This window comes from Peromyscus leucopus, chromosome 13 (genome assembly GCF_004664715.2).
Source record: "Peromyscus leucopus breed LL Stock chromosome 13, UCI_PerLeu_2.1, whole genome shotgun sequence".
NCBI lineage: Eukaryota > Metazoa > Chordata > Mammalia > Rodentia > Cricetidae > Peromyscus > Peromyscus leucopus.
In genome coordinates, this window is record NC_051074.1 from 57,178,166 (window position 1) to 57,204,200 (window position 26,035).

The 26,035-nt window shown below is 43.5% G+C and overlaps 1 protein-coding gene across 2 annotated transcripts in view; it reads left to right on the top strand.

Moving 5' to 3' along the window:
* Ankrd44 (ankyrin repeat domain 44) overlaps positions 1-26,035 on the top strand; it is a 266,879-nt gene that overhangs the window by 167,055 nt on the left and 73,789 nt on the right. For both annotated transcript variants that reach the window (XM_037210410.1, XM_037210411.1), the window contains exons 9-14: positions 1,083-1,161; positions 10,580-10,694; positions 18,192-18,274; positions 19,439-19,502; positions 21,436-21,504; positions 24,161-24,301. In XM_037210410.1, the coding sequence (XP_037066305.1) occupies positions 1,083-1,161; positions 10,580-10,694; positions 18,192-18,274; positions 19,439-19,502; positions 21,436-21,504; positions 24,161-24,301 (551 nt within the window). The remainder of the gene's footprint in view (positions 1-1,082; positions 1,162-10,579; positions 10,695-18,191; positions 18,275-19,438; positions 19,503-21,435; positions 21,505-24,160; positions 24,302-26,035) is intronic.

The window sequence follows — 26,035 nt, forward strand, 5'->3', positions numbered from 1 at the left end:
TAGTCAGCTACAGGTCAGACAGGTCCACACAAGTTCACAGATCACTTATCTTTCTAGAAGCCGAGAAGTACACCAAGATGTCCCTTGTCTGCTGATGGCAAGGGAGGAGAAAGCATTTTGGATGATCACTTCCCCAAGGGTTTTTAAGATGTGTTGTTAGTTTTTTTTAATTGAAAGACAAGGAGGCTGGTGAGATGGCTTATCAGGTAAAGGCACTTGATGTGCACGCCTGTGACCTGAGTTCGATCCCCGGAACCCACACATAGCTGGAAGGAGAGGATGTACTCCATGAAGCTATCCTCTGGCTTCCATATGTATACTATCCCTGTCCCCTATTCCCACAATTGAACACACACACACACACACACACACACACACACACACACACACACACACAATCATAGAAATAATACAACTTAAAAATTGTAAAGATGGGATATTGCACAGTGCCTGGAGAGGTCTTCTATACTGCAGCTTTTTTATATATAATACTTACGTTCTTTGTGAATTTCATACATGTATACAATGTATTTTGATCAAGCTTAATTGCCCTTCCCTAGATCAGATTTCCCCACCATAGCTACATGGGTGTGAGGCCACTCACTGAAGCGAGGCCAGCTTACCAGGGACTCTCCTTCCGTTAGCAGCCCACAGTGGTCAGTAGCTCACAGCTGGCGGTGAGGGCTCATGGGCCCGGCCCCCATCCCTGCTGGAACCCCTCCCTGCTGGACCCCCTCCCTGCTGGAACCCCTCCCTGTTGGACCCCCTCCCTGCTGGAATGTGGACTGGGTTGACCATGTGGAGGGGAGGGTTCCTCCACAAGAGGAACTACTGTGAGTTCCTGAGTCTGTCAGTCCCATCTCGTCCAGAAGACAGTTTGTCCCAGTCCTTCCCAGCCCCTGCCTCTTGGGATCGTTATCTTTTTATTTCAAAATTATCTCTTCTTTGTAGTCGTTGACCACACTTTTAAAACAAAAAATTGAAATTGCTATTCCCAGGGCATCGAGAGTGGCTTTCACAGTCCCTTCCAGGTCAAAGATGCTGGCTCATGACTCCTTTGTTTCTCCTTTCTTGTTTTGTAGAGTAAGGACGGCAAAAGTCCCCTGCACATGACGGCTGTCCATGGAAGGTTCACGCGGTCACAGACCCTCATCCAGAACGGTAAGGGCTTTGGTGGGGCTTACAGTTCTCAGATTATATTGGCTTTAACAGCTACATGAACATTGTGATGCTGTGTGTGTTCCTCCAGGAGTGGGGAGAATGTAAAACCATGTTGTAGTCAATTCCCAGACAGGTGAAAAACAGGTGTGCCTGGCTGTTGGGAGAGATGACCAGGTTTAAAATACTGTAGCTTTTCACTTTTAATGAAGCCACGCCTCCATAGCTTGCATTTTCTAACCACTGGTCTAAGTTATTTTTAGATTACTGAACCCAATAACGTTCCCCAAGTTTGAGCTCATTAAACCACATGGACAAGGGTAGGAAGAAGTCAGGTGACTCAGGGTTAAGCAGGTAAGAGTGTGTGTTGAAAGCAGAGGCCTGATGGAGAGCTGGGAGAGCCAGGGAACACAGTCGTTTTCCAGACGCTCAACAACAGTGGACTTGAACATCACTGGACTGTCTCTGAGGCCAAAGTCCCTGAAGACTCACTGCATGTCACAGCTCATGGTAGCCCTGGGGTCAGGGTTGGCACCTGTGAGCGGGTTAACTTTGACAGCACAACTTAGATGATCTTAGCAAGCCTTAGAGACAATCAGAAAGCAAGAATAACAAAAAAACAAGAAAGCAAGAATAACAAAAAAACAAGTTTGGACCAGGCATTCAGCTCACACTCCTGGTCAATTTGTAACGCCTAAACTACGTTTAGTAGACTCAAACCTTCCAATTCTCAAAATTCTAATGTGAGTGACTTTTCTTGGATCTCTTTATTTTGTAGCTGTAAGAATTTTGGGTTAGTGGCATTGAGTTATAACTTAGGTACTCAAGTCATAAAAACCAAATATATATTTCTATGTATATTATATATATTTTTGTATATTCTCTCTCTCTTTCTCTTTCATATATATATATATATGAAACTAGCCACTCATGATGCTTAGGAAGCAGAAACAGCAGCGCAGGTCATAAACTGACATTTATATAACCATGCCAGTGGAGCTGTGTGAGAAGACACCTGAGCAAGCTTCCTTGCGTCAAGAAAGGCAATGTGGAAATTCACTGCAGAACACCCATTATTCCTAACCTGCAGCATGAGCCGTAGATATCCATAAATAAAGGCCTCTCCCTTTGAGGTCTTTTCTTAGCCTATTGTATTTCTCACAGGCTTTTCAGAAAGTATCTATCCCCCTCAAGACAAATAAGGCTTAAATTAAGAATATATTATAGCATACTCTTTTGGTGTGTGTATTGTGTGTTGTATGTTATGTGTGTGGTGTACATATGAGAACAATATGTGTGAGTGTCTGAGCAAGCTCATGCAGAGACCAGAGCAGGATGCTTGGTGTCTTCCCCCTGGCTCGATCTTATTGCTTTGAGACTGGGTCTCTCACTGAGCAGCTTGGGGTTGTAGCTAAGCTGGTCAGCAAGTTCTCAGGTCTGCCCATCTCTCCTTCCTAGTGCCGGGGTTGTGTGCACAAACGGCCATGCCCAGTTCTTTATGTGGGTGCTGGAGATTTGAACTCATGTCTTGTGCTTACAGAGCAAGGGCTCCTACTCACTGAGCCATCTCCTCAGCCCCTTGAATATTTTTATGTGAGTTTAATCAGTGGATTTTAGCAATATGGAACAAAAAGTTTTGTCTCTTATTCAAGTAATCTCCAGTGGTGGAGACAAGGCCGGAGAGTTAGAAATCATTGTGTGTATGAATGTTTTACCTGTGTGTGCACATGTGTATCATGCATGTGCCTGTTGCCTGCAAAGACCAGAGGGTGTCAGATTCCCTGGAACTGGAGTGACAGGTGGTTGTGAGCAGACATGTGGATGCTGGGAATTGAACTTGGTCCTCTGCAAGAGCAGTAAGTGTTCTTCACTGCCCTTATGAGCTGCTTTTTTTCTTTACCAGTCTATCCCTCTGCCGGACCACACTCTGCATCTCCGCTAACTCAATTGTGGCTCAGCTCCCTCTCCCATAGTAGTGTGCTTATAGCACTCCTAGGAGCTGTTGGCTGCCTTGACTTCTCCGTCAGTCAAACTTTGAGTTTGCTGCACTTCGAAGTGAGGAGAAGAGCTGCGACTCTTAGTTTCTAGGACCCTTTGTTTTAGCCTATCCCATCACTGACTGGCTGGTACCTAGTTTACGGGTGGGCCAGGATCCTCAGGCCTGAGCTGATGAGATACAGTGGCTGTAACACACAGGTTAGTACATGGAATGATCAAGCTAACTTTGGCCGAATGTTCATGCTGTGCCAGGCTCTTGGCTAGACACCTCCTTATAATTCCTTCTCACCATCCCAGGAGGAACTTGATCAAGTTCACTTCAAAGATGAAGAGAGTGAGGCAGAGCCATGGTCACGTGCTGGGCTTTCTGAGCAGTATGTGGAGGAACAGGGTTTGGAGCACAGTCTAGCATTAGTGAGTAGCCTCCCGACCACCATCTGTCTGTACATACATCTCCCTAGAAGAACAGTGGTGTTCACAAGTTTTCAACTTGAGTTCAGTTGGGTCTCAGAGGTCCCTACATTGGGACAGAGCTGTCCCCATGGATGGACAACTTGATGCTTGCTTTCTGCTTTCATTCCATGCATGAGAACTGTCAGTTCTTCCCTTTGACCTTTGTTCTTAGGGAGCAGAGGACCTTCTTTTCTTTCTTCCTGTTTATTTTCTTGCATTCGGAAAAACTCCTGCTCTGGCCCAGCCCCTGCTTCCCCGTGGCCTGATGTCAGTCTCCAGAGCTTTCACAGCTCACACAAGCTGCTCTGTGTCCTGGAGCTGGAAGGCACTATCCCAAGGGGACACAGTTGACCATGCACCGGGGACGTCTTTTGTATTTTTGTTTGTTCTGTTAGAACACTTAGATGTTTGGCCTCTGTAGAGCATTTCTCTGATTCTCTTCTCCAGCCAGGCTTACTTCATCTACACAAAAACCTGGTTCCCTCCAGCATCATTTGGGAAGGCAATCACTAAAACAAGCAATTCAGAAAACCCACAACCTTTTCTTTTTCAGTTAAAAAACCAATGAACTTGGACTCAAATCGCACTGTTTGTTGTTGCAAAGTGACATCAAGGGAGGGATGGGGCCTAGAAGACGACACTGTGTGGCATCAGAGGCATCCGATCCAGCGATGGGCATGAGGCAGCTGCCTCAGATTCTGTCCAGCAAATTACAGAGTTAAAAAATGATATTGCCTTAGACTCTCCTGGTACAAGCTCTCTTTATTTTTAAAGCTTCTAAAGGCACTGGCTTACGATGGCTCAGTGTGATTTTTGACCTTTTGGCTCACAGTCCTTCTGAAGCAACTGAGGATGACCATTCTTGTTTGTGCAGTGAAAAGCTAGTTTCAGATGAAGGCTGATCATCCCTCTGAACGTGCCACGCACGCCTTTAATGTGGCGAATGCTTATTTTACTCACTGACCATTAATGATCAGTTGGCCGCATCTAACCTGCAACCTTCGGATGAATGGTAAAGATCTTTAATGTATGCTCTGAGCAAGGCTTAAATATTTTCAGGTGGAAATGGAAATGTCTGTAGAGTGCTGATAAAATAAAAACTCCCTCATCCAGAGGATTTACTCTAATAGAAACATATTTTCAGATACAAATGCAAAGTCTCTCTTATTTTCTATTGTTATGACGTTCCCCTAAAATGTATTTTAAATGACAGCAAAAGCATATACATATGGTAATTATTCTTATGTGGCTTTAAACAGACATAAAATGACAGCATCCATGGGAAACCTTTTAGACGCAGAATAAGGTGGTTTTCTAGCCTTGTTGATAGTTTCACCCTCTTCTTTCTCTCCTCAATTTTTGGCATATTTGAGGATGGTAATTCTAGGCCCTGGCATGTCTTCAGAAACCTTTGGTGGCTCTCAGCTGGGAAGGATGTGTGGCTATGTGTGGTGTCCAGAACAAAGGCTTCTCTGAAGTCTATGGGTCTCCTTCCTCATTTCCCTATCTCAGTTCCGTGGTTGACCTTTCAGGTAGACCATAGCTCAGGTCCTTAGACAGATATATATGCCCTGGACTATGCTGGGGTAGCCATGGAGGCCAAGTGGCTGCCAAAAATACAATTAGGTCATAAAAATGAATTGATCTAAATAGAAACTCCTAAAATCAGGTCCTAGTGAGATATCTCTCTACTCCCTAGATGATCACAATAATTAACTTTATCATCTTTATTATTATGAAATAACTATACACTCACTGCAAACTGAAGTGAAATCATTGAAGGACCTACCTAATCAGAACTTCCGCTGGCAATTTGGTAAACATTTTGGAATTTTCTACTTATTTATATGAAGAGAGATACCCAATTATTACTTTGACAAGAATGATCATAGTGCATTTGTTTGAATAACTCATTCTGAAAATGAGCGCCATCCCAGAGCGGCACAGGTTTGGGTAAAGATCAGGGTTTGGATTCAGGCCGCCATCGATATTTCTCCTCCGTGGTCAAAGGCAACAGGGTTGTCAGCTGCACATGCGCAGACTTGCTGGCAGCGGATTGACTCTTAGTGACGATCTAGACACAAAAGCCTGTTAGAGGGAAGCACCTCAGATCTGTCTGTGATGAGCGCAGTTTGTGACGCTTTTGCCTCTTTCACAAGGGCCACATACTTTTGATAATTATTTTATTTTATCGTTATCAACTGACATATTTTAACAGTATACTTGTCAAGTAAAAAATACTACTTCCCCCGATCCCCCCCAACAAACAAACAAACAAAAAACCAAAACCAAAAAACCCTGTGGTGATACACAGATTAGGATGAGCAAAAGTAGGATTCATTGGCTCATTGAAGGGATGTGCAGATACTGGGGGATTTGATAATAGTTTTTTCACAAGACAAAACACAGGATCCTCCTGGCCTGAAGTTCAAGCTCTTCCTAGATCCAGGAAGACCCTGAGGTAGTGCTTGAGAACCAGGATGTAAACTGGCACAGAGTTTCTTAAAAGTTGCTTTCCTGCTGCTTGTTCAGAGCCTTAAAAAGATGTAGCCTTTTAGTCCAGGAGTTCTGCTTCTAACCGTGCTGCTGGAGGGAAGTGGTCTGCAGTGTGAAGAATCTTCATAAAGGTGTTTATTCTTCTGTTTTTCTTAGTAGCCAACATCTGGGAAGAGCCTCTAATGTCTATTAACTGGGGGCTTGTTAGGTAAATGCTCCAAATTACAGACATTATATAACAATTTACAGTTATATTAGTGAAAAAATAACACATGGAAGTATTTGTAGTGTAGCATCAAGGGAGAAAGCAAGATACACATATTTCTAGATTATATGAGCTCAGCCATGGAAAATTCTACATATAATCCACACATGTACACATATGCAAATACACAGATGCATACACATGTGTATACACAAATACAAATGCACACAGATACGCTCAGATACACATGAGTATGCACACACGAATGCACACATGCACACACAAAAATGGAAGGAAATGCTCCACAATACTAATACTGCCTTGGATAGTCAGTCCATTATGAATGATGTCTCTGTTTTTGTATTTTATTTGATCATCTTCATCAGCAATACTATGTTTAGAACAAGTACATCTCCATAGATTGGTTAAAGCCATCCATTCATATATTCACATTTCTGATTTGGTAAATACAGGCATCCATGTAGTTTAGGTGTGTGTACTAGATATTATAATATTAGTATAGCTTGTCACAATATGAATATATTAACAAATCAAAATAATTCATAAGAAAACAAGGCCAAAGGTGACAGGACTTTGTGGACTGATGGGCTTTGGCTTTGGTTTTACAGTACTGGGGAGTAAGGGTGACTATTTGGTAAAGCATAATCATTTATTGAGGTCCACTCTACCTGTTATCTACCAGCATGGGCCGATAGCTCAGTAATGGACAGATTTCCACAATGACGCAGAGATTATTTCTGAATAGAATAACCAAAAGCTACAACCTCAGAATGACTTCATTTTGCTCTAATACACTGGGTATTTAAATGTTTTAGTGTTGTTAAAGAGCTTATTTATGTAAACACAGCATCACTGTGATTTGTTTTCATTGTTGTTAAAGAGCACATTTGTTTATGTAAACACAGCATCCATTGTGATTTGTCCTTCCATGCTGCTGACTTTATTCTTTAATTTTTCTATGCCTTTCTTCCGGCCTTCAGTTTTTCTTTTTCTTTTCCTTTTTTGAAATGAGGTCTTGCTATGTAGCTCAGGCTAGCCTCAGACTCACTGTGTAGCCCAGGATAGCCTTGAATGTACCATCCTTCTGCCGCAGCCTCCTGAGTCCTGGGATTACAGCATAAGCCACCAAGTCCATTAGGCTTTACTGTTTAAAGTGAGATCTGAGTCATATGCAGTTCAGTGGGTATGAGTGTTTTCTCAAGGTCACACAACTGTCACTGCCGTGTGACTGTAGAACGTCCTTCTCATCCCTAAATGAACCTCGTTCTCATCAGCATCCACTCTCGTTTCCCCTCCCCAGACCCTGGCAACCATTAACCTACTTCGTCCTTATGAATCATTTGATCCTTTTCCTCAGGCTCACTCTTTTCTGGCCTTTGGGGGAACATTTATTTAGTCAGACAACTTGCATCACAGCCACTAAGATAAACTCCATATGGGCCAACCTAACCTAACCTAACCCATTTTTCCAGTGTAGTAAACAATGGGTTAATTTCTTTGTTACCAGAATGTGCAGAAAGCTTTTCTACTTGCAACCCAGCTACAATAAAGGAAAAGGTTTGTTCATTATGTTTTTAACTGAATGAAAACACCATAAATAAAGACAAAGGAAGACTAGAAGGAAAATATTTGTAGCATATATTATTGATAAAGACGCAACCCCCCCCCCAAAGTCTGAAGAGCTTTTGAAAATCAGGGAATAAAAGACCACACGCACACACCCAAATTTAGAACAATAGGCAAAAGTCCTGAAGAATGCTTCCTTAGGATTAGATAAGCAACGTCCCTTGATAGAGGAGATGGTGCTCAGCTTCCTTCACAATAGGATAAATGCAAATGAAAACCCACTGGGATGCTGGTTCTCAGCCATCAGATGACAGATTCTCCAAAGCTGGGTGAGACTGTGGAGAAGAGGCGCATGTTCACAGCACTGGTCAGCATGAGTTACACAGCACCATGAAAACACACCCTCACTTGCTTTTAAACTAGAAAGAGTCCTTCTGGGAATTACTCTGAACCTGCAAATAGCAAATAGAAAAAGTGTGCATGCGCACATGAGAGTCTTCACTGCAGTGTTTCTGGAGATAGCAAAATGTTATTTACAGCCTAATCCATAGGATATGAGTCCGCTAAGCCAGCCCATCCACCTCAGGAGGAACAACACAGCTGTGTACTATTAAAGCTGGCCTCAACTTTCCTCAAGAACCTAAAACCTCACAACCGTATTCTGGCTCTAACTGGACAATACAATCAACGTCCATAAAATACAACTTTTTAGAGTTACAGTCAGCGAAGATTCTGTCAGAGAAGCGCAGGAAGCATGTGCTTAAAGCTAACGAAAATGGTTTCTGGTAGGAAGTCTGTAAGGATGAAATAGGGGGAATGGAAAGAGGTGTGTGTGTGTGTGTGTGTGTGTGTGTGTGTGTGCGTGCGCACTCCACACGCGCACCTGTACATGTGGAGGCAATAGGTCACCCTCAGGTGAGTCATTCCTCAGGAGCCATCCACCTTGTTCTTTTGGGGCAGGGTCTCTCACTGGGACCCAGGGCTTGCTAACTGGGCTCCGTGACTGACCAGTGAGTCCCAGGGCTCTTCCTGTCTCTGTCTCACGGCTGCTGCGATTGCAAGTGTGTGCCACTGTGTCCAGCTTTTAACTCAGGTTCCGGGAACCAATTTAGATCTTCATGCTTGCATGGCAACCACTGTGCCAACGGAGATATCTCCTAAGCATGTGGCTTTTAAGAATATAACATTGATTTGTGAAGTATTAATATTTTACATGTGAATAAAACACATTCAATTGAACCTAGTTAAAAATTTAAAACAATCAAATGTATAGCAAAGCAAGTGTACGAGTGCCCAGCAGTTAGGCAGCTTTTGCTAAAGCGTTCCCTGTATGAGGGGAATCCTTGTTGAAAAGTTTTGTTGGAAATGGCATATTAAATTGAGGATTTGCTCAGCCTTAAAGGGTCACGACACAAAAATGCTTGCCAACTATAAAGGGTAAAGCTTCCTTTGCCGTAGGATGTGTTGGCAGGTGCCATCTTGATCACGCAAATGTCTTTGTTATGGCCGCAAAATACGTAGGACAGAGAAGCCCCAGTGTAGCTATTTCTAAAGAACCGATAATTCAGCACCGTTAAGTGCTCACATCATTCTGCGGCCACCGTCAACAGCAGCATCTTTCCGTGCCGGAGCCCTGCGCCTGCTGCACACGATGCAGCAGCAGACCAATGCAGCCTGCATGTGTGCTGGGTCAGTGCCATGGGAAGTCCCCACCTGCTCAGGACTGTCCTTGCCAACATGTTTAGTGTGACTCTCAAGAGCAAACCGTCCGGCAGGCCTCGATGCTGGACATCCTGTACCACCTGGGATGGTTTCCAAAGATATTAATGGCATGTGGGGGTTTAAATAAATAAAATCCAGAAGGAGTCATGAAGGAGATGCTGTCAGAGTCTTTGGGTTCCAGACTTAAACAGGTAAACAGCTGTAAACACGTCTGGAAGGCAGCTGAAGATAGTATATTACACAAAATTATACCAGTGTTCATTTTCTTCAGTAAGACAAGGGGATGCACTTGTGGGTGGGAATATTTTGATCTTAAGGGAAACATACAGACGTGAAATGCTCCACTATCTATTTTTAAATGATTCTTCATCTAACTAAATAAACCCATTATGTTTATACATACACTCATAGAAAGGGAAACATGAAATAAAAAGTTGGGGGAAAAACAATGCAAAATCCACGAGACAAAATGAAAATATTCTGTGAAAGGCTGACAGATAACTAATGTGATATTTTTAGTAAATACAGGCACTTTCAGCTTTTGATCCATACTTTTTCTCATTTTACTCGTCCATATTTTAAGCTAGGTCAACATACTACACAAATCTTTCCCCTGAATGCTCTGTCCCATTTTGGTTTGTCATTTCCATAAATCTCCAGAATTGTATTTTATGGAAGTTGATTGTATTGTCCAGTTAGAGCCAGAATGTGGCTGCAAGGTTTTAGGTTCTTGAGAAGATACAGATTTTTTTTTTTCCAAAAGCATTTCTGATAGACTTCCATTTCAGCAGACATGGCACTGCTGTGGCTTCAGACAGCCATTTTCACACTGTAGAGCGGAGATGCCCGCTGAGGTAGAAAGGAAATCGGGTATTTGGTGTTCTCAGGTGGCTGGCAGGATTCGGTACCCAAATCAACCTGCAGCTTTGCATGATCACGCTGTGTCACCCTCTCTTTCAGGAGGCGAAATCGACTGTGTGGATAAGGACGGGAACACTCCCCTCCACGTGGCCGCAAGATACGGTCACGAGCTTCTGATTAACACCTTGATAACCAGCGGAGCCGACGCAGCCAAGTAGGTTACCGGGAAAGGGCAGTGGACTAGCGGCCACGTGTGGGGATGCTGCCGAGGGAGGCTGCGTGCGTGCGTGCGTGCGTGCGTGGTGCGTGTGTGTGTGTGTGTGTGTGTGTGTGTGTGTGTGTGTGTGTGTGGTGGAGGCCTCCAGTTTATCAGGGTAAGGTGGATGGGGCCATTAGCTAAGCGCAGATGACATCTGAAATCAAGTAAGGGACTTTAAAGGCAGAGCCCAGGAGGAACCAGTTTGTTCCAGTCGCATCACGACTAGGCCTGCTCTGTCGGTTTCAGCTGAGAAAACCTTGACTTCGTTTTCAGCTCCGCTTTCTAGGGCCCCGTGGCTTGTTTCAGCATCCTCTGTTAAACAGGAAACGTGACTAGGCAGCTTCAAATTTATTCAGAGTTTTTGCTCGGTTTTAAGACTAGAGTTACGGGCTACAATGGAGTTTGTCTGCCACATGGGCAAGTATGAGGGTCTGACTTCATTTTGCACTTAATTCCACAAAAATAGGGGAAGCATTTCTCTGGGTACGGGGGTGGGGACGGGACTGAGTTCTCAGAGGGCTTCATGAGCAGTTAGTTACTTGCCTGGCATCTTCAAGGAGATAATTTTGTTGATCTCAAGTTCCACTTAGGATAAAGAGCCATTAACGACAGTAAATCAGAGTTCTAAAGGGGAACAGGACTTCAGTGGCAAAATGCCTGGTGTCTGTGTTGTCAAAGTTGATAGGGAAGAGAAAACTCCAAGGTGGGGGTGGAGGGTCTTGAAAAGGCTTCAAGCTGAAGATGAGCCTTGAGCAGACCTGGGGGTGGGAGTCGGGGTGAGGGTGGGGGAGGGGGAGGGTCTCTGGGCAGAGCAGAAGATGACAGCGGCCCGCAGCAGGAGGAGAACAGCAGAGAGGCATGCTCCTGCGGTTTTCGGGGCTCTCCTTCTTTCTGCCTGCTTCATTTGGGGACTGTGTGATTCTGAGCCTGTTGCTTAATCCCTCTGTGCTTTGAAAACTAGAAACAATACTCGTACCTATCTGTAAGTTCGTTAGGAAGATTAAATGACTTAATTACTAGGAAAGCTCTCTGGTAAGGTCTGAATGAGTGCAAGCTATTTAAATACACCAGAAAGGCTTATTAAATGATAATCTTTATGAAAAGCTCTCTGAACAGTGCCCAGCACATAGAAGCTATCAATAAATGTTAACTATTATTTTATTGCCTAATAGTATGTAATAGAGACAAATTAGAGTGCCTTAAACACTTAAATGGAGAGGTTAGCCTTGATCATAGAGGCTGTGGGTGCCATAACTGAATTTTTAGGAGGGAAAGTATATTCATCAAATGTGTGTAATATAATTGAAAATCTTGCTGGAGTAGAAACCAAAATTAAGATGGTTCAGGGTATCCATGGTGGGTCCATGTTCTCTATCAAAGTCAACACAGGCCAGGTGTTTTGAAGTACATTTTAAGCAACACATAGCTTTTTTTTTTGGGGGGGGGGGTTCGAGACAGGGTTTCTCTGTGTAGCTTTGGTGCCTGTCCTGGAACTCACTTGGTAGTCCATGCTGGCCTCGAACTCACAGAGCTCTGCCTCCCGAGTGCTGGAATTAAAGGCGTGCGCCACCACTGCCCAGCCGCAACACATAGCTTTGAGGCTACAGTGGTTTACCTTCTTTACTTGTTGGGTTGAACTAGACTCCGCTGACCTCCTGGGGTGCTGGCCTGAGGGTGGAGGTCACGCGGGAGTGAATGGCTGCAGTCTCGTGTGTTAGTGTGGACTTTCACAGCCGACTTCAGAAGACCTGGCGTTCCAGTAGAAGAACAAATGGATAAACGTTTGGATGGAGTTGGAACTGAAAGAAAGACAGAAGCATGAAGAAGGGGTCCCCAATACAAGGACACAAACACGGACATTTTAAAAGGAAGCCTTGGGGCTGGGTGGCCTGACGTGAGGAGGAGGAGTAGGGAGAAACGAGGTGGAAAGGAGGAAGAAGGGATCTAGAGAGATCTCTTATGTCCTGCCAAGGAATTGGATTCTATTTAGAGGCATTCGGAAGCTGTTAAGCAATTATAAATGGGTGTGGGATGTGTCTAGCAGTCCCATTTGTGTGTAAGAGAGATCCTCTGATAGCCACCCAGACAGACTGGAGGCCATCCAGACGGCAAACCCTTGGCAGCCTCTTCCAAGTATCCTGGGAAGAAAAGATGATGTCGTAGGCTGAGGCTGAGGCTGAGGACCTACACAGGAGGGGGATGCTGGCAAACGGTGTTAGCTGATCATGCTCTCCGTTCAGCCTCCGTCACAGCAGAATTACAGTTACCATGGTTACACAGATACCTGACTGTGATCCTCTATTGTTGCCTATGGTTGAGTGCCTGTTTGCTGTCAACCACTGTGCCAGGTTCTGGGGTTATACAGGTCCCCGCTCTCAAGACATACATGATCTATGTGGGGCCAGATTAAATAAACAATGACCATCCTAATGCCAAGTATGTCACCAGAGCCAGTGACACTGCCATTGGGATGTAAGAACACACATCAGGGATGTGGAATCCTGTCTTACAAGGCCAGGCCTGGCTTGGAGAAGAAGCTGGAGTCAACCGAGCCTGAGATGAGCATCTGTTAATCAGGTCATGGTGGAGAGAGAGCTTCAGATCCTCCGTGCAGACTTACTTTCATTATATTACTTGAATAATACGCATTAGCCAAACTGCAAACTTCTTGGGCTTTTGAAATTACCCTATCAGCAAATGTTTTAAAAACTGTGAAACATAGTAACTGTAAAAACACATAGACAATAACATTCATGGACACCGCACAATTTAGCACCAGCGTGGTAGCAATCCCCCATAAGTACTTAACTAGGCACGGCACCATTCTAAAGGGTTACATGTAACCATCACAGCATTCCCGTAGGGTAAGTGTTCCGTGGTCAGCCCCATGGAGACAGGTCACAGAGCTAGTGAAGAGTAGGAACCGAGACCCTGTCCTTGGTCACTTGGATCCGAAGCTCCAGTGTACCAACGTGGCCCATTGCCCGTCTGATAACACATGTTGTAGTGGCTCGGGTTGTACAACGCCAGATCACCGTCTCTAGGTGGTTGTGGTGGATGAGGTGCTGACTCTTGAGGGTTCCATGTCTGTTGCAGGAAGGCAGGCCCTGCAGGGGTCTAAGCAATGTGGCGGGGCAATGGGCTTGGCCCCCAGCACAGTGGCCCTTATTCTAACCAACTGTGCCATCTTTTGGTCACACAATGATTTCAGTGTCCTTGCATTATTATCACCCCTCCCTAGGCTGAGATACAGCTTATGTCTAGTAGAGTCAACTGGATGTTTTCCCCATTGGCCTGTGACAACCTCTATCCAGAGTATGATACATGAAGCCAAGGTGATCTGATGTTCAAAAGCAGGTACTCAGGTTTGGCATATTCATTCAGATGAACCCCAAATCTTTTATATTTTAGATGATTATTGAAAAGAATATATTCTCTCAGAGGACTTTTTGGAGCTCAAAGATGTTTGCAGTGACCCTCAAGAGTGGGTTAATGAGTTTAAGAAACATTATAAAGCAGTGGGAAAGATGGGGTGTCAAACCCAGGGGACAGGCCAGAGCTGGGCTCTCAGGAGTGCAGAGGTCTTCACTGAGAATCTAGAATCCCCATAGGACGGGCAGTGGCCACTCACGAGAAACCTTGGTGGCCCTGTTGTAGTGTTCGGACTGCTCAACCCACTGGAAGTGTTTGTAGGCTGCAGACGGCAGGAAGCAGTCTCTGCGTTATCAGCCGCACCCAAAACGCCTGCAGCAGTAGCTAGGGTGACATAGATAAAACTCCTTAAAAGTTTTGATTTAAAAAAAAAATGAGAACAATTCGGGTAAAACGATCGTGGAGGAATCCATTCTAAGTTAGGAAACGCGTCTTGCCCACTGAATGGGCAAGTCAGTCCAATCCCACACGCTCGGAGAGTTGTGAAGTAGGACTTAGAAAGGAGGAGGTTGAGAAGGATAGCGGGTACGGTTCAGCCTCAGGACAGCTTCGCAACCGCCAGCTCCTGGGGCGGCTAACCAGTCCCGGGGTAACCGTGTGCCAGCTGCCTTGTGTGCCTTCGCCTGGTGAGTCCTCCTAACCACTGTGACGTAGACACCGTAGTTACCTCGACCTTCCTGATGATGGAGCCTTTATGTACTTGCCAAGCACCAAGTAGTCGGCAAGTAGCAAAACCAGGACTCAGTTTCTGGCTCCATTGCCTTAAACACTTCTTTAACACAGAGAGTGTAGGGAAGGTTCTAGAATACATTGGGTATAGCAGCCTTGTCCTCTAATACCAAAAGGAAACCGGAAGAGACCCCAATATTCTTCCGGTACAGAAGCCCTTTCACCTCTGAGAGCATGCCACAAGAACATCTTCCAGACCTCATTTATTTTGGAATAGCTAAGTAGAGAATGCCAGCTCACTGCTAAATTAGCAATGCCCGAATACAAATGGCTTCCATTAATTTTATGGCTTTCCAGATAAATGCAGCAATTTAAGTGGAATTGGTCTCCTCTTTCCTGTAGCTTACGTATTGAACTTTAGGGTCATCTGGCGTTTTTATCCTCAGTGCTCCTTGATGCATGCCTGAAGTGAGAGCGAGGCTTCTCTCTAGCTATGACAGCCAAGCCCGGATTTTCCTACTAAAGATTTCAAAATGCTTCCTCGGTGAGCTGGCTTGTCACAGCAAAGGGTAGTTTTATTTCAGATGTTTAAATCCTTTCTTCGTGATTCAGAGATTCTGAATTCTGCTCCCCTTTCCTTTTGTTTACTTGATATAAAACAGTGTCATATTCAAGTTCAAATGCCAGTGATAGTGGCACCTATGCTGATACCTTCAAACCGTGCACTAAAATGATGACCCTCGCCGGGCGGTGGTGGCACACGCCTTTAATCCCAGCACTCGGGAGGCAGAGCCAGGCGGATCTCTGTGAGTTCGAGGCCAGCCTGGGCTACCAAGTGAGTCCCAGGAAAGGCGCAAAGCTACACAGAGAAACCCTGTCTTGAAAAAACCAAAAAAAAAAAAAAAAAAAAAAGATGACCCTCTATTAAATGCAGAACAGAATAATATAACAAGCAGAAGTTTTGCTAGTCTAAATTAGTTTTCTCTCTCTAAGTAGCAGTGAAAAAGAAAGTAATTAGTGTATATTGTGATGAATTGTGGAAAGTGATAAAAGTGGAGATTGATAATCTTGGTAATGAGGTTTACAGACTATATTATGTAACTGTTACACTATTGCTTTCTGTCTTATCGAGTTTTTATAGATATTGATGTTATTTCTCTAATTCATTCTAATTCAAACTTGCTCTGTTCTATAGAAAAATGTTTTGTCATTATAAAATATATTTTTTATATACACATATGTGTATATATATGTGCACATATGTAATTATAAACCATATGCCATGTATAAACATGTATGTGTTTATATATTCTCTTTACAAAATATATTAGTTATACATTTACATATATATACATATTTGTCTTTATAAAATACATCTTGTATCTATACATATATGTATTTATATGTGAATGTATATATTTAAAAATGAGGTTCATTCAAAAAATGCAGTCTTGATTCAGAATGTTCCTTTAGAAACTAAAAAAGTCATAGAATATATTCTATACATTTTATATATTCTTTATATTCGATGCATTCTTTATATTCTTTTCCAAAAGTCTAGAAATATCTAATTATGTACTTTTGCCTTAACCCCTCCAAATAAATCAAATTATTGCATGCTAATCCCATTAGCTGTAAGTCCCACTTAGATTTATAATCTATAATACCTCTTTAAAAATAGTATGTTTCTATTAAACCAAGTGGGGACGTCATAAATAGTACATTAACAGGAAACCCTTTTCCCCCCTCCTGACTCCTCCTTCGCATGAGCAATGAGATCATCATTCTAATGAGCAATTCCTCATTGAATTGCTCTTGTAATGGGGGGTGGACAGTTACAAGTGTTCTCTTCCAGTGGTGTTGCCTGGAAGACTGGGAAATGGCATGTCCTGATGGATGCCAGCTACTGTATACACTGGGCTGGAAATCCCCAAAAACGGGAAGGAAAACTAACAGAAAATGGAACAAAATACCAGCAAACAGGAACCGGCATGAAAGAGAAAGTGCGGCTCACGGCTGACACTTGCATTTCACAAAACACCCAAGACCGAAGTATCTGTGGCTGTGTATCTACTTTCACACATTCACGCACAGGATAAATCCTAACTCTTGAGGGGGAAATAAAGTGTTTAAAACCAAAGCTTAACAAAGTCAAATCATACGTGTTTCCTTACAAAGTGTGGAATCTGAAAATGGGCCACTTTGTGTCTGAGAGTGAACTTGGGTAGTTAACCATACAGGACTGGCGTAGAGGACTTTAAAAATCTAAAATGTACTATTTGGTTAAAATGAGATGGTACAAGACATGTTTACGAACACACAGCAAACCGCAGGAGATGCTGTTTGCTATCAAGTGACCTCAGCTTGTGGCTTTGTGTCCTTGTGCAAAGAGAGATGGAAAAGCGTTAACTGTAAAGGGAAGTGCCAGACGTCTGCCTGTCTCCAGGATCGTCCTGAGGAGGGGCTCTCGGGTACGGCAGAGCATGTATAACATACATGTATGACATATGCTCGGAGATGTTTTTGCTTCGGTGTTTTGTGACTGATACAGTGATATGGATTAGTTACGTCAGCAAAGTCCATAGCGAAGATGAACTTTTGCCTACAAAAGGTAAACAGTTCTGCCTATAAAAATTTTTATTTTTAATCATACGGCCACTGTTAGGTCTTAACACAACGCAGGCACCCATTAGATCAAAAGAAGTATTTGTCGAATCCAGGAATAAAACAGGTTGTTTCCCACGTGAGGGTTATCTTGCTTAGCGCTGTTAGATCTGGCACTTGGTGTGGTATCTTAGGCTCACAAAGTGTTGAGCACATAAGTAAGAGATGAGTGAGTGAATGAATGAATGAATGAATAAATGAATGAATGAGATTTTCGACCACTAGGCTGAAAGAAACAATAGGGCAACACATGTTTAACTTTTCAGATTTTTATCAAATATATATGCATATATATATACATGTACATGCATATATATGCATATACATACATACAGACACACATAAGTACATATACACATATGTACACACATACATAGGTACATATAGACACATGTACATACATACATATGTACATGCACACATATGTACATACATTGCATAAGTATACACACACGTATAAGTACATACAGATATATGCACACATCCGTATGGTTATGGGCTTTTGATTGGTTTACAGAGATCATCTTAAGGAAGAAAATAGTTGTGTAATTATTTGTTGAATGGAAAAAAAATTACAAAATCACGTCAGGGATCCTTGTGAGAGTTTTCAGTGGAGGACTGGCAGAGGGTAGATGTTCTGCACGCGTCTTGGGATCTTTTACTGTGAGTGGCTGTTTTTCTCTTTAGGTGTGGAATCCATAGCATGTTCCCCTTACATTTAGCCGCCCTAAATGCTCACTCTGACTGCTGCAGGAAGTTATTATCATCTGGTAAGTGCATCCATGCCAGCGATCAGGCCTGGTGTGTCCTGTCCCTGAGCCAAATGGCTTCAGGTGTCTGGCCTCTGGCAGGCTGTATGTGGCCACTGCCTTTCCTTGGCAGGGCGAGGTTGTTCTGTAGCCTGCCTGCATGAGACAGCCCCTGCCGGTCCCTGAAGCCAAAGCTTTTTGGATGCCAGTACCGCTGCCTAGCATCAGAGTCTTGTCTGATTTTTCAGTGGTCCAGAACTGCGTGGGGGGAATGGCCAGAGCTGAACTATGGGAACCTTAAGTCATAGAAGAAAAAAAAAAATTGAGGCTTAAATTGGTGACTTAACATTTAATACTTTTCAACAAAAGAAAATGGCCCAATCCTCAATATTTCAATGGTAGAAAATGTCATGTTATCATCCAGTTCCATGGGCACTGAAACATCATCAAGACAGATCCCCCTCCAAGAAGGTTTAATTTTTATATTTTTATAATAATGCGGGGCTGACTGGAAACAGAGATGCTCTCTGCTTTGAGCTTTGCTGATCTTTCTTATCTCTGCTCCTGCCAATCCCCATCTATTAAGAAGTTCCTGGGCTTTCCAAAGTGGTAGAAGCCTGCAGGGTGGAGATTGTTTATGAATTAATTCCTTAGCTACCCCAGAGGCGTATTTCCGCCTCTAAGTACTTTACCTATGGTGGATTCTGTTTTCACTACTTTTGGCATGCTTAAAAATAATCCCTGCATGAAAGCATGTTTCTCACATCTTAGACTCACACAAAGGTTGGGACACACGTAAGAAAATTTCTCTCCCTGCATGCTAGGATTACTCCTCCGCCTTCCATGTTTCTCATGTGTTCTGTTTGCCTGTCCACTGCCCCACTCATCTCAAATTGGTTTCCTAAATTTCTATCCTGGCATTGATACTGGGGCTGTGACTCACCCAGGGCTGAATGCAAAAATAAATCCCTCTCGACGTCTCGACTTCACGGTGCTTCCTATAAAATTGCCAGGCTAACGTAGTGACCATTCGTTTCTGTGACTGCTTCTTTCTGACTACGACCGCTTGCATCCTGATCTTCCTACTAACTGATTTTTCTGTCTCTGCAATGTTTCTTGTGGTTTAACTAGGACAAAAGTATAGCATAGTATCCTTGTTTAGTAATGAGCGCGTGCTGTCTGCAGGCTTTGAAATAGACACCCCAGATACGTTTGGAAGAACGTGCCTTCACGCCGCTGCCGCAGGAGGGTGAGTACTCCTGCACGGTCATGACTCCATGAACTTGATGGCTTCATACATCTTAATCGACATAAGCTGCCCGTGAACCAAAGGCAATTTCCTTAGTAAATGGGGTCCCAATCACTTCTGCCAAATGTCAGGTGTCACTGACTCCGTTCACACATCACTCAGATTTTCTCCTTCCAAAGAAAAACAAATAGTTCATCCTGTGTAGTGCATAGAGCTTGTATTCTTATCTTTCAACCCCCCTAAGAGATCCCCATGGCTGAAAGATGTCAGACTACACAGCATGGATTTCTGCTTGGCATCTTTTCTACCGAAAGAAATTAATTAGAACTTTGTTCTTAAGTTTCTCCTCTTTGTTGCCAGCGGATGGGAGGTGATTAAGAGGATAAATGCTTGAATCAGTTTACGTGCATTTAGACATTTTGTAATAAAAATGAGTTTTGAAATTTTTAGGATGATTAAATGGAAACAAAGGTCAAGGAAATCCCAAAGATGGGCGAGAGTGATTTATTCCCTGCCTTTCCCCCTGTAGCAAGGAGCCTTTTTTCATCAGCTTTTTCCTTTAGCAAATCAATGATTAGATTAAAGCGCTGATCAATATATTGTTGATATATGGCCACATATTGACCAACCGTAGTGTCTTTTGGATGACCTTGTATTGGGAAGGTGTTGGTTTTTAATCAGTTTCCTAGTGCTTAAGGAATCCTCCATTTATCATGTGTGTTAGCAAAGACATTACCTATTTATCAGAGGTGAATGAACCATGAAACTATGAAGCCCCTTATTTACATGGGTCCCTTCTGGAGTCATACACTAACGCCTACACAGAGTTATTGTATTTTTAAAACAGACCCCTTCTCTCAACCCCATCCCCAAACCAGATGAGATTTATGAACCCACACAGGTCTAATCTACCCGTGCCTTTGATCCTTTTCCATCTATCATTAGGTGGAAATAGGTGCTGTGTATTAGCTGACATGCTGTACCAATTCAAATGTTCCTTTAAAAATTCGTGTACTTTGTGACTTACATCTAGCTGTCTGAGAAAAGGGGCTATGAAGGGTAGGTGTGGGATGGGGAAGAGCTCTGCGAAGGCTTATCGTTAATGAGATCACTTTTCTTATTTAAGTTACAATAAAACAATACATTCTGAGCCACTTCTTAATGTTTCAAGTTTAGAATGATGATGGATGGCTATGCCTACATTTTAAAGAATATCAGACCTGCCCAGAAAGTGACAACACACCATGCTGGGTTTATGTTTGAAATGCCTATTAGAATGAATATTAGCTCCATGCCCTTCGACAGGAAATTTCCCTTCGGTAGGTCCTGTCTCTGTGCTGTGTGATTTATGGCTCTTGTGACTGGGAGAGCTGCTTGGAACGATCACTGTGCTCCATTACATCACTTCCAGTGTTGGTTCAGCACATTCATTTACCTGGGCTACAAAGACAGGGACATGCAGCTGTTCCCATTAAGGAGTATTGAGCTAAAAGTGGTTATTGTGGGGATTTATTATGCTGTGATAAATGGTAGTGCTCAGCCATGTGGCTTCATTGTTTAAAGGTGACACGGAGTTATTAGGCTGCTGTGGTTTCATAAACTCCTCCTGGTTCTGAAAAAAGAATTTTAGGGTAAATGATGAGGCTGTCATCGGAGGGCTTAATCATATAATAATCATTAAATTCCTTAGTCATTGGGTTGAAAATGTTCCATGAAACCCTTTCATTTATTGATTTATTAGTTCTGAAAAGGAATTTTAGATCCTTACGGTGCAGTGTTCCTGCAATATGTTCAGGTTATTTCTTGTTAGTGGAATTTTAGACCCCAGGCTATCGTTCCATCCCAGCTCGTACTCTGCAGAAAATGCCTCTTCCTGGAGGTACCTTAGTAATTAACCCTGACTGTACTAATTATATTTTCCCTGTCTTTCTAGCAATGTAGAATGTATAAAACTCTTGCAGAGCAGTGGAGCAGATTTTCACAAAAAGGACAAATGTGGGAGGTATGTATTCAGGCTGACTTGCCTCTGGGGCATACACAAGAGTGGGGAATGGTCCATGGAGCAGGCCTGTTGTTGAGATGATCGCCATGGGATGACTGGGCCATCCCATCCTCAGGAGGCGACGCCCATAAAGCTGAGAAGAGCCGTGAGATAAGGGCTCTCTCAGCTTCTGCTTTTTTAAAAATTGCCTACCTGGATGTGTTTTAGAAAAATAGCAGAATAGACCACTTTAGTGCACCAGACTCAAAATATGGGCTTGAGAGACAGTTAAGTTAAGACAGGAGTTAAGAGCACCTGCTGCCCTTGCAGAGGATTGGAGTTCAGTTCCCAGCACCCATGTCTGCTGGCTCAGAACTGCCTCTAGCTCCAGCTCCAGGGGATCTAATACTGCCCTTCTGGAACTCCCCGACTCCCCCGCCAGAGATGTACACACAGACACAGACACAAATAAAAATAAAAATGTTAAATATGGTCAAAAGATCTATAGCATTTGTTTTCTGTATCGGACGTTTCATCTTGAGATAATTTTTTAGACATTTGAAATATTAAATGAGCACAAAGCACCAGAGGGTCGTAGAACTTTCCTCACCTTCGTAACCCCTTGGATAGTGAAGCTGTATCATGATGCTGGCTGGTTCATGGACACACACACACACACACACACACACACACACACACACACACAGAGGCATGTAACCCCATTTTATTCAGCACTTGACCACATACACCATAGCGGTCCCATGTATCTTAAACAGTTTTGATTCATGCAATGACAAAACCACCTGATACCACAGTTCATACAACACAACCTGCTTGTGACCCATGACTACTGCATGTATGTGTGCATGCACGTGTGACACATGACTGCATGTAGGTATGTGTGTACACATGCTCTTTCCCTCCAGCAGGTCCTCGCTACCTGCCCCCCCCCCGCCCCCAGTTCTTCGGGGTTGTCAGATTTCTTTCCCTACCACCCACCTGTGAGGACTCTACGTATCCTTCCAGATTCGGGTCAAATGAAACCTCCTTGTCACTCTTACGGAAATGTCCCTCCTCTGTGGTCCCCAAGCACCCTGAGTACCCTGTGACTGCACCATACTAGTGGTGTCTTCCCCCTCTGACTGCAAGTTTCCTGAAAACAAGGGCTGTCATTTCCTCCCTCCCTTCCTCTCTCCTCCCCTCCCCTCCCCTCCTCCCCTCCCCTCCTCCCACCTCTTCTACCTCTTATCTACTCCTCTCTCTGTCTCTCCATCTCTCTCTGTCTCTGTCTCTCTGTCTCTCTCTCTCTGCTGTGTGTGTATGTGCGTGTTGCTATGAATCAAAGCCACAGTTTTGCTCATACATGGCAAACCCTCTCCTGCTGAGTTCCATCCATAGACCTTGCGTTTAGTTTTGAGACAGGATCTTGCTGTGTAATCCAAACTGGCCTTGAACTCACAACCCTTCTGCTCCAGCCTCCCCAGTGTTGGGATTGTAGGCATGTGTCCCTGAATCTAGCTTTCTCTTCATCTGTAAACCCCGTTGGGGCTGTTGATGCCTAGTCATTTTCAGTTCAATTAAAACAGAATCAGTCCAATATATAAAATATTGTAATTTCATAATTATAATTCTTCCTTTTGGACTGAAGAGAAAAATCAACTAGTAATGAGCCCTAAGTTGTTGTCTACAAAATGAAAAAAAAAATGCTTAAAAACTAGTAAATAATTTCTGAGCTAAAGTTACTTTATTTTTAGTATTCTATTTAGTTATTATTCCTGAGATATTGGTTAGTCACACCAGAAAAAAATGTCAAATAATTGGAAACTAAAAATAAGTACTATAAATTACTTCATGTTTCTCAGACAAAGAAACTAACCTCTGGAATAGAAAGGAAGCTGTGGTACAATGTTAGGAAAGGATGCTCCTAAGGGGAAGTGGACATGAGCGAAGGGGAAGTGTGGCCGTGATCTAGGGACCCTCTTCGTCCAGTTTGCATTCATTAGTGGGTTCATGGTGTGCATCAGGGAGAGAGGTTCTGCAGAAGAAACTGAGACAGCTGGAAAGCCTTCGATTCCATGCTGAGAAACTAAGCCTCATCAATGGGGAAGACTGTTGGTTTTAGGATGGGATTGTCAGAGGTGGGGATTGGTCCTCTGAAAACCCAACTGGAAACTATATAGAAGCTTGATTAGAGTTAAGGATGGTTTGTTAAAAAAAAAAAATCCACGAGCATACATTGATTAATGCAGAACGGTGGATTTCATTGTGACATTTTCTTACATGCAGATAGTGCATACTTTGTATTTATGTACTCCCTTGCCCTCTCTTATCCCTCCCCATCCTCCCCTCTTCCCTATCAGTCTCTAAGGATGGTCTTCATGAAGATGATCTGGATGATCCTTCATGGGACAGTCTTGTCACGGGCAGGCAGTGACATAGATCTAACCAGAGCAGGCACTAGGAATAGGAAGGAAAGAGTGTCACGTGGCTGGCCTTGCTGGAGGCCACCTGTCTTTGCAGACTTGGTTTTACGTTCCTCGCCTTTCATACATTGAGAGCTGAATGAATCAAGAGTAGGGCAGCCAGCGCTTCTGTCAGTGATGGGTTTGTTTGCTGGATTAAAGTAAAATAGTAACAACAACAACAACAATAATAATAACCACTGTTTGCTTTTCAGGACCCCTTTGCACTACGCAGCTGCAAACTGTCATTTCCACTGTATTAAAGCGTTAGTGACCACGGGAGCCAACGTTAACGAAGCAGACGACTGGGGCCGGACCGCGCTGCACTACGCCGCTGCGTCGGACATGGACAGAAAGTAAAAAGAACCTGTTTGTGCTTCTTCGTCTGGGGCAGAGCCAGGGACGGGAGGACTTGGGTTTTCCTCACACTGCCTCCTAAGAGCGGCACATGAAGAGTGTCTCATTCAGAGCGGAGGGTCAGCCGTTCCCCAGGCTCCCCATTCTCTCTTTTTAGGTTTGATTATTATGTGCCGTCACACACTTGCCTCTCTTCTCTGCTTTTGGGTTAAATGCCAAGGAGAGCTGGCAAGCCCAGGCTTTTCAGTCCAGGCTTTGGAAACCTGTTGGAATTTATTTGGCATACACAATAGTTTCCATCATTACCACTTTAATGCTTCACCTGCTAATATATATGTCCTGTGTGAAAAAAAATAAAAAATAAAAACAAAAAACAAACAAACAAACAAGCAAACAAACAAACAAAAAAAAACAACCCACCATTGATAATCCCAGCTGTCTTCAACTTCAGCCTTGCTGTGACGGGATTAGACACTGTTCTTCCCAACCTGGGCATGAACACTCATTCGGCAGCTGCAGAAGAGGAATTTCTTATTCCAAAAGCATTTGGACTATAGGTGACTAGGCATGGAAAGCAGACATCACTGAACCACTGCAAAGGGGGGGAGGGGGCGGGGCCTCACGGTTCCTGTCGTTCTTGATGAGTTTGCATGACAACGGTTGAATTATTTGCTGCCCCCTGTGGTGCGTCTGATTCTGGGCTAGAGCTAATAGCTTCTTTTTTAGAACAACCACATCTGAACATGTAATTTTAGTGGATAAGCAAGCTAAGCGTGTGCTCTTCCGTTGGTCTATACCGCCAGGCCTTTCAAACATTCAAGATGATGATCCAAGTAAGAAATACATCTCATGTCATGATACAGCGCACATGTTCACATATATGTTCATACATGAGAAATAAAATCCTCACAACCATATTTATGTTTATTGTATGCGATACATTATATTTGCGACCTCATTTTGGTGGCTTCAACCTAATTAATTTCACCTAGTAACAGATTGTGATTCATTGTTTAAAAAATATGGACGAAAAGCCAGGTGTGGTGGCACCCATTTGTAGTTTTGGCATTTGGCAGGTGGAGGCAGAAGGATCAGGAATTCAAGTTTGTCCTCTGATACATAGAGAGTTTGAGGATAGCCTAGGCTACAAGAGATCCCGTCTCCAAAAGCAAACAATTATGTGTGTGTGTGTGTATGTGTGTGTGTGTGTATACACACACGCACATGGCTGTGTAAAGTGTTTCCCATGCAAACACGAGGTCTGAATTTGATAGCCAGAACCTACATACAATTGTCCAGGTATTTGGGCTGGAGAAATGGTTTATCGGTTAAGAATGCCTGCTGCTCTTTCAGAGGACCCAAGTTCAGTTGGCTCACAATCACATGTAACTCCAGCTCTAAGGGATCTCACCCACATGAACACTTGCACACATGAGGCTTTCACTCAGACACACAGATACACATAAGTAAAAACAATAAGAAATAATCTTAACACAACCCAGGCATGGTGAAAGCCTGCTGACCAGCCAGTCAGGCCTCCTAGGTGACCTGCAGAGCAGTGAGCCACACGGTCTCAAAACCCAAGCCGGGGAGGGCTCTTAGGAAAGGATGCCCGAAGTTGACCTCTGGCCTCCACATGTTTGTGCACACACAAGCATGCACCCAGATGAGCGTGCACAGCTCCACATCATTTGTGTTTGCCTATGTTTCTAATAAGATGTCACACTTGGGAT